The sequence below is a fragment of the Labrus bergylta genome, chromosome 13, assembly GCF_963930695.1.
Source record: "Labrus bergylta chromosome 13, fLabBer1.1, whole genome shotgun sequence".
Classification (NCBI taxonomy): Eukaryota; Metazoa; Chordata; class Actinopteri; order Labriformes; family Labridae; genus Labrus; species Labrus bergylta.
In genome coordinates, this window is record NC_089207.1 from 10,757,817 (window position 1) to 10,771,956 (window position 14,140).

Sequence of the window (14,140 nt, forward strand, 5' to 3'; positions counted from 1 at the left end):
CATTTTGTAATAAAGTCAGAGCTGCTCTCTCCATCAGTCTGTCCATTTATGAGTGTTTGTGTGTGTCTGCTCATCTTTCTCATTTATTATTATAAACTCAATTAATCGAGTTCCAATTTTAATTGATTGATTTTGGCATCCTACGACAATGAAAATAAAATAATCAAGAATAAATTATTACTGTGCCGCATGCAGTGTTGTGCTCGTTTTGTCTATTGTTTTTGTCATGTGTAAAGTGTTTGTTATATTTTGCCACAAGAGTGCATCACTACTATCTCATAAACATATTTCATCTTTATTTCTATGTATTTATTATTATTATTTGTATGCATTTATGGTTTTTCACTTTTTATTTTTCATGTATTGCTTGTTTTTCAAAGTGTTCTGAAAGTTTAAGTGTTTGGGGGGTTTACGTTAAATAAATGTATGTGATGCAGATGTTGTAAAATCAATGAGCAACTGTGTTTAAGGGCGCAGTCACACTGGCCATCTGTACCGTGCCGTACTCAAGCACGATTGGCCCCCCGCTGCGCCATTCCCACGTGGTCACACTACACAGGACTGCACATGACGTCATAATACAACACGTACATGCTTTATGTTATTATGAAGCTTGCTCAGACAGGCGGACTCTCGCAGTCAATTCCGCACACATACAACACAGAGAGCATGACAGCTACTTTACTGACTTTGCGACACAGCCATAAATAAATAAAAAAATAAAATAGACACTCGGCCGCACACAGAGAACATGACAGCTACTTTGTTGCTTATATTGAGTCATTTTAGTCAGATACAGCCATGAAACTCCAGATTTCTCCATAATGAAGGCTTTCAGCGTTGTGTACCTGCGTGCTTGTGCTCGTGCATGAAGTGTACCGCGTCGAAGCGCACCTCTCCGAAGTGTGCCAAAGCCAAGGAAGTGTACCATGCCTGAGCACGGCACGGAGCGGTCACACTGGCCCAACGAACTGGACTTTAGGGTTGAAGCGTGCTTGGGCACGGTACGGATGGCCAGTGTGACCGCGCCCTAATGATCCTGATCTCAATATCAATCAAAATAATCTTGATTTTTATTTGCCATAATCGAGCAGCACTTACTGCCAAATATGAGTCACACGTCTCTAAATCTATAGAATATCATCACAAACACAGTGAATCGTTATCTTGTAGTTGCAGTGGATTGGGAAATTTGCAGTTTCATTATGTGTAACCTTTGAGAAAATTGGTAGTCATGGGAACAGCCAGAACAGCGGCAGCACATGTAAAGTCTTACCAAACATGAGGTGATAACCAGTTATCTCAAAATACCCACTCTCAGGATGCTAATCAGCAAAATGTATATTTATAAAGACAGTTCATGAGCATAACAACTGGAAGATCTACTTTATTAACTTTCATTCAAATGTTGGGCTTAGTCTAGAGGTGAATCTAATACCAGCATTAGTAAACAATCATACCGACCTGATTCACTGTATTTCTGTTTGTCTTTGTCCTCACCAAGCCCTGATCGCTCCTCTCTTCCCCTCCTTCTCTCATATAGAAAGCAGTTTCTGGCCCTACGGCTGTCATTTTAAAGTGATCATCAGTGAAACCTCTTAAACCCACTCTCCCCCTTCTCCTGCCTCCATGGTCAAAAAGACACCCGAGCCTACACGGCTGGCTGAGAAGCAGAAAGAATAAGGTCTCTGGTCTCCTTCAGCTTGTCACTGTTTTTGGTTATGCAGAATGTTGCTTTGTGTCTCTCATAAATAAGAGAGGTTAAATTAAGGTTTGCCAACAGTCGCAAAAAAAAGGAGAATTGTATCACAGGATATTTTAATCAAGGGGCTGCTGGGAGATTTGTGACTATGAGCCTATAAATATTCAAGAGATTAGGAAATATTCCTGAGGTGGAGTTAAGCCTTACAAAGTAAGAAAGGGAATCACTTCAACTCTGTTGGAAGATTTAGACAGAAAACAAAAACAATCAGTTTGTTTTGCAGACCTAAAATATCCAAAACAACTGTAGCTACCCATAACAGTTGCATCAGATACGAGCCGTGGTTTAGCCACCACTTCACTTCAATAAACTTCTACAACCTCTATAAGACCTGTTCAATTATTCTGGAGACAAATCTGGAATGAGGATTCTCTTGTATCCTCTCTTTCCTATTAACCTTAGTAAATAAACCTAAGCGCTAATGCCTTCTTGGAATCAATGTGCTAAAGAGTGTATACTTTAATGGGACTGTTAGTTGCATCCAGCTGACAGTTTGCTGCATCCATAAAGGAAGTACTGAGGAAGTACTTCAGGATTAATGTCTGCAAGGTATTTTATATCTTGCCTTACCATCAATCCATCCTGACAGTGAGCGAACAGAGCGAGCTCCTTATTTCATAACCGACTAATGTACTTTAGCCGGAGACAATTAGCAAGCTTTAGCTTTTAAGAATTTCAATGCACGGCTGATTTGCAAATATGCAGATGAGCAGCTCATTGGCTCTGCACGCTCAATCCTTTTAGTCAAACACTTTTTTCTGCTTTGTCGTTTCTGTTTCTGTACTTTCTTCCACACAAAATCGACTCGTTCCATACAACTCATCCTCACTCAGCCTTGTCTGCATTGTTTATTCACTTTCCTCCAGATGAGTGAGCAAATACTTAGACCTGATAAATACTTTAACAGGCACTTAGCAGAGCCTCGGTGGGGGGGTCACATGCCAAACACGCACAAACAGAAAAAAATCACCCACTTAGGACATAGATATCAAAGAGATATGATTTGGTAGGAATGCAGTGATGGGATTTAATGTTCTGTTTTTCACAATGGATGTTGTCCAGCTGAAAGGCAAGAAAGTATATAGAAATAACCAAAATGTGAATAAATGTGGTTTATATCCAGTGAATGGAAGACAACATTTTTCTCACTTAGCATCTTTGCAAAAGCCCACCAGCTTTGGACATGTATTAGGCATTGCAGCTGTATTGATTTTAATGGAGCACTTTTCCACTGGGGTCTAGTAAGCGTGCACCAACTACCTCAATATGCATTAGGTTATGCTGCAAAGTCTTATATGTATGACACTAGGTTTGGACCTTGAATTCTGGATTGCCAGCCTCGCATAGCAACACATAAAAATATTGTTTCTGTTTCATTGGTAGTCACCCATGGATGCATTGCCATGGCGCTGCTATGCGACCCTATTCCAGGACGCAATGCCTGGGAGCAAATCACGTGAAGACATGACCTACATGTTGGAGAGGAAGAGTAACTGTGAGCATAGTGGACTTTGGGTTCATGGTTATCGCAGCATCCACCAGAACCCTGCAGAGATAATGGAAGACTGAACTAAAACCCATTAGTGCAGCAGAAGATACCTCTCCTCTGTGTTTATTGATTCGAAAAGCTGAAAATCAAAGCGGTATCTGATCTGCTTTTGTGGGTTTATGGGATTCTAGATGGAGCATAATGCCAAACAGAATCAATATCGAGCTGCCTCCTTTGATCCCAATAGAAACAGGTTTTGGAGATATTTGGAAAGAGGTCAATTGTGGCAATCAAGACAATAAGTAACAGAATATTTCTGCTATGATTGAACAGATTCACTACGCCAAAGAAAAGAGGGAGGACGACAGGCTGTGAGATGAGACGATAAATAGGGAGTGACTATATCAAATTGTCCATCCTTTCATCTAAGGCTCTTTTGTTTGACTACAATGACAGTTTTCAGGGAAACACTTGGGTAACAATTTGCATTCTTCTGCATGGCTTGGATGCAAACAGATATAGAGGAAAGAATAATTATAAACAGGAGAAGGTTTCCATTAACCAAAAACAAAACAGGGGTATTGATGTTAAAGACATGCTACCTTGTGACAAAATATACCACAGAACGGTGGTTAATTTTTACATTCGATTTATTCACTGAATTAACACAACAGGTGTAAAAAGGAGACTTTTGGTTATATTGGTTTGCTTTAGGGGAACTCTTAAATGGTAAAATAACATGTCCAAGAAGTTTTTAAAGCAGTTAAACAAGTTTTAACTTACATGTGTTTGTTATATGATACTCAGAATGAGCTCAGAGATCATCTGTATGGACAACATGATGCACAAAGACCACAGTAATCTAATCATGGATGAAGCAATACTCCAGTGTCGGGCTGACAGAGTGGCCAGGTGTCCACATTTCATCCCGGGTTTGCATCATCCTCATCCCCACCCACCCAACAGACCTGTAGCCTGAGGCATCGTGTGATATCACTTACTGTGAGGGTGTCAGACTACCTGTGGGAAAAAGCCATGTGGCTGCCGAGTGAGAGATTCTCCACATCTCCAATTTTAGATTAAAATCATCAGACATCAGGCGAGCATTTGAGGAGAGCCAATAAAGCAGAAACAGTCACCAGGTCGACTCAGCGGTGGATTCCCTTGTGTGGAGGCAAGATTAAATCCACTAAAATTACTCCGGTAAGGTCAAAGCCATGAATTCAATCCACAGAGAGAAGCAACTCGGAAAACAGATGACACGCCAGATGCTCTGTTGTTGGCTGAGAAATATTACTTTTTTCAGAACATCAATTCTTTCTACAACCACTGAATGATATTTTGCTGAGGAGAAAATCCTAGTTTCCTTTTCCATCATGTAAGCTTCTATCTTTTGATTCCAACAATTAGTTTTTATTAATTATGTCAATCCTTGAAATAAGAAGAGCCTTGAATTTATCTCTTACCACAAATAAAGAGAGAGAGAGAGAGAGAGAGAGAGAGAGAGAGAGAGAGAGAGACTGGTGGTGGAGAGTATACACTCACACTGAACTCCTGATCAATGTAAAGTGACCAGAGTCCCCTGAGAGTGTTTTCAAGTGAAGAAAGAGAAGAGTGTTTAAAGATCGGAGCGTGTTGTGTCCATCTACAATCAACAAGACCGCCTCAGCTGCCGGTGAAGAGTGGATGGTGATTGACCAACAGCCCCAACACGGATCAAACACCGTCGGGATGAATCGATGGTGGCTGACGTTCCTTTAACACATACTCATGGGTGTTATTACTGAGCCTGTGTGTGTATGTGTGTTTCGTCTGAGTAACCACAGATAGAGGTACAGAGTTGTCTGAAAAGGCTTCCTGCTGAGAAGTCAGAACCTGCAGTGTGTGCAGGTGTTATTGCCTGTTATTGTGATGATAGTATCATGACAGTTATAAGTATCTCTGTCTGGAGATAGCTGGAGAGAATGTGCCGGCTCTAAAAAGACACATCTTCATGTCAGATTGGCAGTACTAACAGTTGAGACAGTTTGCTAACCTATAACCATAGACTGTAAATAAACATGTATGAAGCCTGAGTGACGCCCCCCCCCATTGGATTCTGAAGTTGGCTTTGGAAGCCCATCGATGGCCTCAACCTAACTTTCAGTCACCTGACACCAGACTAAAAGCTGGAGCTGAGGCTGGTTTTACCCACCTGATAAAAAGCTACACAGCACTCGCCTGTCAGTCAGGTCAGCCACGCGCCTTATTATCAATAACTCTTATCCTTCATAAAATCAAAACAGATGAGTTATTAAAAATGAAGAGTGAGTGTATAAATAGCTAGGGTTGCGCATAAATCCTGGAATTTATTTCAGCGGAAGAAAAAAGGAAAAGCCAGCTGTAAGGAGGAATTTACTCCATTTGACCAAGCCAATCATTGATGTGAAAAATAAAAGTCAGTTTAATCCAAAATCAAAAGTAAAAGACAATGATCAAAACTCTTCAGACCCCCCAAAGTACCATCTTCATATTTATAGATTTTCTCAGCCGAACAGTCGAAAGATTTTTTAACCAGTATCACGTAAAACAAAGAAAAAGCTCTGTGAAGTTTGGAAGGCTGAAAAAAAAAATACTTAATGTACAAGTTTTTATTTGAATCATGTAAGTTCTTCCATTTCTGCTCCAGAGTATCGGTCACAAAAAATCTAATATTTTGTTTATTGCATATGTAAATATTCACATACAAAGTGTTATTAAATCTGTGAACCCTTATTCAAAGATGAGTATGCAGCCTCACTCTAAAAGTTGAAAGTGCTAGAAAAAAAAAACATGTTTTTAAAGAACTGTTTTGGCTGTGTACCGACAATTTGTTCCTTCTCTGATAATTGTTTTAAATGAGCCACAGACTTTAATAAGTGTATCAGTGTCTGTGTGGATGTTTGTGTTAGAGAGCGAGTGTCAGTTAAAGGTAGTTTGCTGGCTTTTTGTGCCATAGCTTAAACTGTACTTTTTCTTATCCCAGCTTAAACTGTGTTTCCGTTACAGGGCCGTGTTTTATCCTTGCTTGAACTGCTTACCCTCGAGACAAAGGCTGTGTTTGTATCTGTGCTCGAAAATCAGCTCCACTCAGAGGAGACGAAAACAGAAAAAGGGACAAAACAGGCTCGGACTGTGAACTCAAGGTTATCTGAGCCTGGTGCCACAAACAGAGCTCCAGTATGCTTGTTACAGTTCTGGCCTCTCCTCTTCTCTGGACAGATTAGGGCTGAGCTGGAAGGCGTGGAGCGAGTACACACACTCGCTTTTACCCTTTGTCTCTAGAACAACAGCCTGGAAGGGAAGATTTTACTCAGGGCAAATTGTACACAAACTGCTGTGTGATGAAACATACGTAATCCTCGTGTCAGGCAAGAAGATTCTGGCCGTGCAGAACAACACCATGCTAACATGGTCTGCAAAGAGAAATCTTTCCACATTTCCCCTCAGAAGTCTTGAAAAAAAATCTACTTTAAAATTAGTTTAAAGTAGGGAGATGACCTTTCACAGGACCACAAAAGTTAGAGGTTAATGTTATTATTATCTTTGGACATTTTTATTAGGGCCGACCAATATGGGATTTTTGGGGCCAACACCGATATCAATTTTTGGTAGAGAAAAGAAATCAGATACCGACATATCGGCCAATATCTTTCTTAGATCTATGTTCAATCTGTAGAGATAGACATACACATTTATCCCTCAAATGCAGTTAGAAAACACTTGTGGAAAAGACTCAGAGTATAAGGAAGACAAGATGGTCACTCAACAGGAAAGTAACTGCATGAACGTGCATCACCACTTGACACGCTCCTAGCATGTATTTGTGCGTGCGTGTGTGTGTGTGTGTATCTTTAAGGTACAAGCTGTCGATGCTCCTAATTGTTACAAGAACACAGCAGAAGGAAACTGCTGTATCTCCAATATATTCCTTATTTTCTCTCTTTCAAAGCGACACACATACACAGAGTCATGCATACACATAATCAATGTCTCCAAACTGTGTAAGAGGGCAGCATGAGCCTCATCAATATTGGAAGGGTGTTGTGTGCATACTGTGGGGTGTGTTGATTTTTGCGTGGTACCTGGCTGGCATATTACTGACCATCCTGTGACACACACACACACACACACACACACACACACACACACACACACACACACACACACACACACACACACACACACACACACACACACACACACACACACACACACACACACACACACACACACACACACACACACACACACACACACACACACACACACACACACACACACACACACACACACACACACACACACACACACACACACACACACACACACACACACACACACACACACACACACACACACACACACACACAGCATCTATACACCATTTAGCAGCAGCTCATAAAATAACACAGGGGCCGCCGGCCAATTTGCCAGACGGAGCGCTCCAATTTGACACAAAAGGCCTCATAAGCATGCATCCTCACACCGTGCACACACACAGACACACAAACACGCACACAACACACTCATCCAAGAACCCGAGGCACAAACACAAACACACAAAAACAGGAAACACAATAGCCAAACTGGCAAGTCCTAAAGACTCAAATAAACGAGCACAAAGCAACATTTTCACACGCATAAATTCACACTAGGCAAAGACCAACATGGGATTTTAGGCATCTGTATCCCCAATTAATATTATTCAACCAATACTATTCATTAAAAAATAAAATTGATATGCATATAATGAGATATTTTGAGACAGAAGCTTTAACAATTCTCTCAATCATGAGCAGAGCAAAATATTCAGAGGCAGAGATGAGCAGCCTCCGCATATGATGGGAATTATCACTCAGTGCCTGCAGCACGCAGTCATTCTATCCAGCTATTACTCACCAGGGAAAGTGTTAATTAACATTATCTCTACAAAGCTGGGGACTATGGGCAGTAGATCTCTGGATATTTTTACACCTTCTTTATCCACTGTGACAGCTACAAGACCACAGAGGAGACATGCCATCGCCTGACAAGACGAGAAGGTTTAGTGAGCAGAGTAGGACAAGATGACGAGCAAGTGTGGGAGGAAATATTAGCTTTCCTGACTTTGCCTTTCTCCAGAGCTGGTCAGTGGGATTCACTACAGAACAGTGCATACAGGCACCCAAAGGGACACCAGGAGGCTTACAAAGCCAATTTACCATGTGTTAAATCAAACAATATTTACTTCTGTCTTCTTCTTCCCTGTGTTTGCTGGCACTCTGTTGAAAACTTTCGTGTGATGAGTGCCAACTGCGGATTGGATTGGATTTCACCACCTCGATGCACACAGGCTCGTAGATGTGTAAACAACATTTTAATGCATTCATCCAAACATAGCTCCATAGCGCTAGAAGAGATCAGAGTCTCTACTGGAAAGCTGAAATTCCATGGGATTTTATTGACTTATGGCTTAGGTTTAGGTAGCATCACACACTTGAGGAATAAATCCCTCGATATTCTTCTCTCCAATCTCAAATATGCTCACACTACATTTGAATATAAGGGCATCTCATACACTGAAGGATGTTCAGAAAATTGTGAGAGCGGGAGGGAGCAAGGTACTGTCTCAGCTGAGCTGGTATGATCTGATAATCTCACTGAGGAGGAGTAGATGTAAACAAAATAGAGACTGACATGGCGCCACAACCCGCCGATGCTTTGCAGTGAAAAACAAACTGAGCGCTTCTCTATTCTGGATAAAAAATATGGTTGGAGGAGACCAATCAACATGGTCAACCCCTTTTTACAACAAGAACAGAAGTCTGAATTGTCTGTTTTACAATATGCTAACAATGCAATACCATCTAAATTTAGCTTAGGGGAAAGAAAGGCTACCATTGCTTAACAACAGCACCATCTCCTTGTAATCTTGATTTGCTCAGAAAGTACCGACATAGTCACCATGAAATATCAAGAATGTTGAATTATCAGGGCAGCCCTGATGAGTCTGCACGCATTCAGGAGGTTCAAGGGTGTCTACTGAGACAACAGTCCTCGACGTATTGGCTGTAGCTTCGACCACCGTCCTTTGCTCTTTAATGGCTGTCTAAAGGCAAAAAGATCAGTCAAACCATCTGGACTCAACGTCAATACCGCCCAAGTTCACAGACCTGATTTTTTCAAAAACTATCAGGGGGGGGATGAGCCTAGCTTTACTTTGGATGTCACAAACGTCCATGTGTTATTTTACCCATTTCAAATAAACTTTTTAGCTGTATCTTGATCAGATTTGCAATTTCTCTAAATGAGGTGAAAGCCAATAGCTTACCAAAAGTTACTCTTATCACTCTGTACAGAATGATGCAGCAAGTTGACTGTATTGATGACAAAATTGAGTTTGAATTTCGGACATATCAACTCGTGACTCTACCATGTGACTGATCTCAAAGTTAGTAACAACTGTATTGCTCTTGGATTCTTCTGGGATTACTTTTTTTTTTTTAAAGTGTGAAAAGTCTGCCTCAGCAAAAACTACAGTCCAAATTGTGTGAGCTGTGTTATTGTGGCAGCTGAAGAGGTGGACATAAAAAAAAAAAAAAACCTGCCTCCAAAGCACAGAAAACAGATGATGAGAGGGTCATTGGATTAACCTCTCGGTGGGAAAAGTAGCACTGCCAATGGCAACATTTCAATCGCTACAAACAGACTTTCACTTCTCAATGGACCCTGATGAAGACCTTACAAAGTGTTTATACCGCTGCTGTACAATACAACATTTATTATTGTAACATTTACTGGGTGTTGGATTTATTAAGGTGGAAACATTAGTGTAATAAACCTATATTATGGATTCTTTAATTATAGGCACATGTTGTTTACATTAAAATACAGGGACATTTTTACAGAGAACTAAAACATTAACATTCTGTGCCTACAAACCAGGTTTGAAGTTTGACTAGATAACTCAGATTTATAAAATGGATATTAGCGTTCGAGTTATCTGGTATGTTTTCTCTCCTTATTCTTTCAGTAATGTTGAGCTTCTGCACAAACACACTTCTCCCAAAGTGATATGCATCCTGCTGCAAGCATTATCTCATGACCTTGTCCACAAGAGGGGAGACAGGATGTGTGTGTGTGTGTGTGTGTGTGTGTGTGTGTGTGTGTGTGTGTGTGTGTGTGTGTGTGTGTGTGTGTGTGTGTCGCTGAGGGTGTGTGCATTCATGCATGCATCAATGTGTGATTTACAACTATGTGAGCATCCTGCCAATGGGCACAGACGGCCGAGGGAGAGGAGTGTGTCTGGCTTACCAAAGATGTTTGTGGAATGTCCTTTCTTGGCGAGGGGCTTCAGCTCGTTGTGACCCCATCCGTACTGTCTGTAGCTGTCCCACGCATGCTTCATCATCTGAGGGATGATGACACAAAAACAGCTTGTTAGAACATGTGAAAAAACGTCTTCTGATTTGGCAATGCAAAGTGACGTCAGCAGTGATGCCCTAAAATAAAGAGGATGATTAGAACCATCTGTTGACTTGCATTTTTCAGTTTAATATCCGCACTGTTGTTGTTTTATTTTACTTTAAGCCTTTATACAAAGTGCTGTGAAACCAAAATAACCCTTGATCTTTAGGAGGTTGTTAGGGGAGTCATGGGTCTCATTCACCAATTTATTAAGATTCTCCTTAAATTTGTTCTTAAGAAATTTCATGCATTTGTGTTCTTAAACAGCTGAAACCTACACTTATTCTGAAAGCTGATGCTGTAACCTAATGGGAAATGTGACATGTCTGTCATTCAAATATCCCTGATTGAACATAGGTTGTTGTTATGAAGAAGTGTATTGTGATTGTTTTTTTAACCAAATGCAAGTTCATTTTGCAGGTAAGATCAAACATTGCATGATTGAAACAAAACATGACCATATTGAAATCGTGTATACATGTAAATAAGTGCTTAATTAAGAAAAATGCAATCGCATAATATTTAGCATTGGCAGAGCAAATAGCATTCAAATGTGCTTAAGAGTGCTCTTGAGTGTTCTCAGACGAAGAACAAGTTTTAAGAACCCGATTCTTCTTAAGAACAGTCGGTGAATGAAGCCCATTACTTTCAGCAGAGGTCATTGCCTCTCCAAAACAAAACCTTCCTGATGCTCTTCATTAGCAGACAAAAGATTTCAGGAGAGGCATTAAACATACACTTGGGTCACTTTGCTGTAAAAACCAGTGCTTGCTTTTATTTTCTGGATACTAAACCTAACTGTGACCTTTACCGCTTGCCCAAATATCGGCTATATCTGCTATTTCCCAATTGAGACACGACTCTTGTCCCCACTTGGACAATCTGTCCCCATTTAAGTAGACCTTGGTCTGAAATGTGTCCCTGAAAGTAGGTTAAGTCAGAAACACACACACACACACGCACAGAATTACTGGTGGTTTCTCATGGCTGAAGGGAGGGCGTGACCCCAAACACTTTAATCCTGAAGATGATGAGAATCAAAGTTCACTGTTTTGTGTGACCTGTGCACACAAGCCTGCTGTGTACGCTGAACAGCAGGTGTTCCACACACACACAAACACACATATATATCTCTGAAGGTTTAACAAAGACCCCATAAAAAAAAAAAACTTTAGTTTGATTATGAAGACATTTCACAAATGATAGATGTGTTTTAAAGCCCTCTGTTTCTATTTCCCTTCAGTGCGTTACTTCTTGTATCAGTAGCTGTTTGTCTAACAGAACAAAATCAGATTTTATTCTCCATGTTGTGACCTTTGAAAGGAGGCTGCAAGAGATCTCGGATCAGGGAGGGGGGTGAGGATAAAAAGAGCAAGAGATTGTGAGATGAGCCCTGACATGGAGGCTGATGCTGAGAAGAGGCGCTTCAGGGCAAATAGAGTAGATGACACAGCCAAGGAAGGGAGAAAAAAAAGTGCCAGCTTTTACTGAAGCACTGCTGCTTCATCTTTTTTTTTTTTTTTCTTCAATCTCAAACCTTTTCTCCTCCCCCACAGCCCTTACTCAAGTGGCATCGACAGCCTCAGAAAAGAACATTTCCTGTCTCTGTGGTCGTGTCACTCACTGTCTGCTTCTGTGGACATCTGTTGGTTTCTCTCCCTGTGTTCTCGGTCTACCTGGCAGTTTGCCTATCGCTCCATCTGCCATCATTTCTGAACATGCCCGTCAGCTTGTCACATCATTTCTGTGATGACCTTCAACATGACAATAATGATGATGACTTTGTTAGCACTAATGCCCTGCATGTCTGCTTCATGCTAGATTTCTCATTAAGGTTAATTGTGTTTAATTGGTATTATTTATTATTATCAAGGATGCACTGAACTAGATATCTTCTAAGAAAGATACCTGATGCACTTGCACTAATTTATGAACATGCCTAATTGCCAAAACAGTCGAGTCTTTCCTTAAAGAGCCCATATTATGCCCTTTTTGGGGTTTGTATATTTAATCTATGTACCTACTTTTGTACGTTCACAATAGCTAAAGTCCGAAAAAAGTGTCTGTTTTCATGTACTGCTCCTCTTTGCTCCCTCTACGCTCTGAGTCCGTCAGCTACGCTCTGCTGAGCCCCCACTGTTAGACCCCATGTGGGCCAAGTCTGCTCTGATTGGTCTGCCGATCCGCTCTGCCGTTATTGGTCAGTTGCTCAGCACGCGTCTCGAAAATTTCAACATGAGCTGCAGGGCTTGCCACAATGAGCCAATGGGCTTAGATCAGTGATCTCACACTGAAAATGACGCCGCACTGACAAATTTTTTTCGAGGGGGGCTAGAACCGAGCGTTACATGCGGCTAATGCTACAGCTAACAGGAGGAGGTAGGAGAAGCCGCGTTTCCACGGACTTTGAATTTTTGCACATAGATGTGCCTAAACATGCACAGGACACATGGAAAACACACTAAAGAGCATATAAAACCAGAAAAAGCATAATATGGGACCTTTAAACACCGGCAAAAGGACACGATTTAAAGACTTAGCTAGCACTTTGCCAATCACAGGAACAATCTGAGTAAAAAGACACTTTTCTCATTTGACCAAGAAAACTGGAATATCCATGTCCCTCATACTAGTCCCAGTTGTCCCCAAATTTGTCGAAGCCCACCTCTTCCGTCCTTCCTAGGGCCAAGGACATGTACCATACTTGAGCACGGGATCAGACATCACATTCCAACAACAGAACCAACAGCCTTTCCAAACCAAAGCAAAGACTTGGTTTGATCTAGAATACTTCAAATAAAACAGAATGGGATCATCTCTGGACTGAACGGCTGCACTCAGTCTAACCACTAAGGGAGGGGCCAAGTGAGGAGGGGAGGCGGTGCGCTCAGGGACAATGGATGTATTGCCAAAGAATGATTGTTTTTTGGTCACGGAGACTAGTGCTAAAGTGCGACCTCTACTGGATAATCTGAAGGTCGCCCATTATGCGTTCAAAGATTTATTGGCTAATAAACAACAGCAATATTGTGCATCACTGAATATACTGATATTATAATACTCTTCAATAAACACATGCTTAAATGGTGCACAGTTTGAAATATAATTAAGTAGATTGGTGACAGCTACCCAGCAGCCACCTTGTTTTCCTCTCCTCCCAGGCTTTGCCCGCTCTCTAACTGCTGCCCTCTTTATGCCACCATAAGCATCCAGATCCTCGTCCATCTCGCTCTCTCTCGGCTTGGAGCCGGCCGGCAGCCAAGCTAATAAAGACAAGGGCCGGCAGCTTCATTGTGTTCTTGGCCTCATGGCTTTCCATGACGTACTCCATGCACATGCTCAAGCTTATAAATCAAATGAATACACACCGTGACATGGACACTTAAAGTGTTGGCTGGCTCCCTGCGATCTGTGTTGATTGG

The 14,140-nt window shown here is 41.3% G+C and overlaps 1 protein-coding gene across 1 annotated transcript in view; it reads right to left on the bottom strand.

Annotated features, from left to right (window-relative positions):
- man1a2 (mannosidase, alpha, class 1A, member 2) overlaps window positions 1-14,140 on the bottom strand; it is a 132,108-nt gene that overhangs the window by 74,270 nt on the left and 43,698 nt on the right. Inside the window, exon 4 of the mRNA XM_020631969.3 lies at window positions 10,566-10,662. Within this exon, the coding sequence (XP_020487625.1) occupies window positions 10,566-10,662 (97 nt within the window). The remainder of the gene's footprint in view (window positions 1-10,565; window positions 10,663-14,140) is intronic.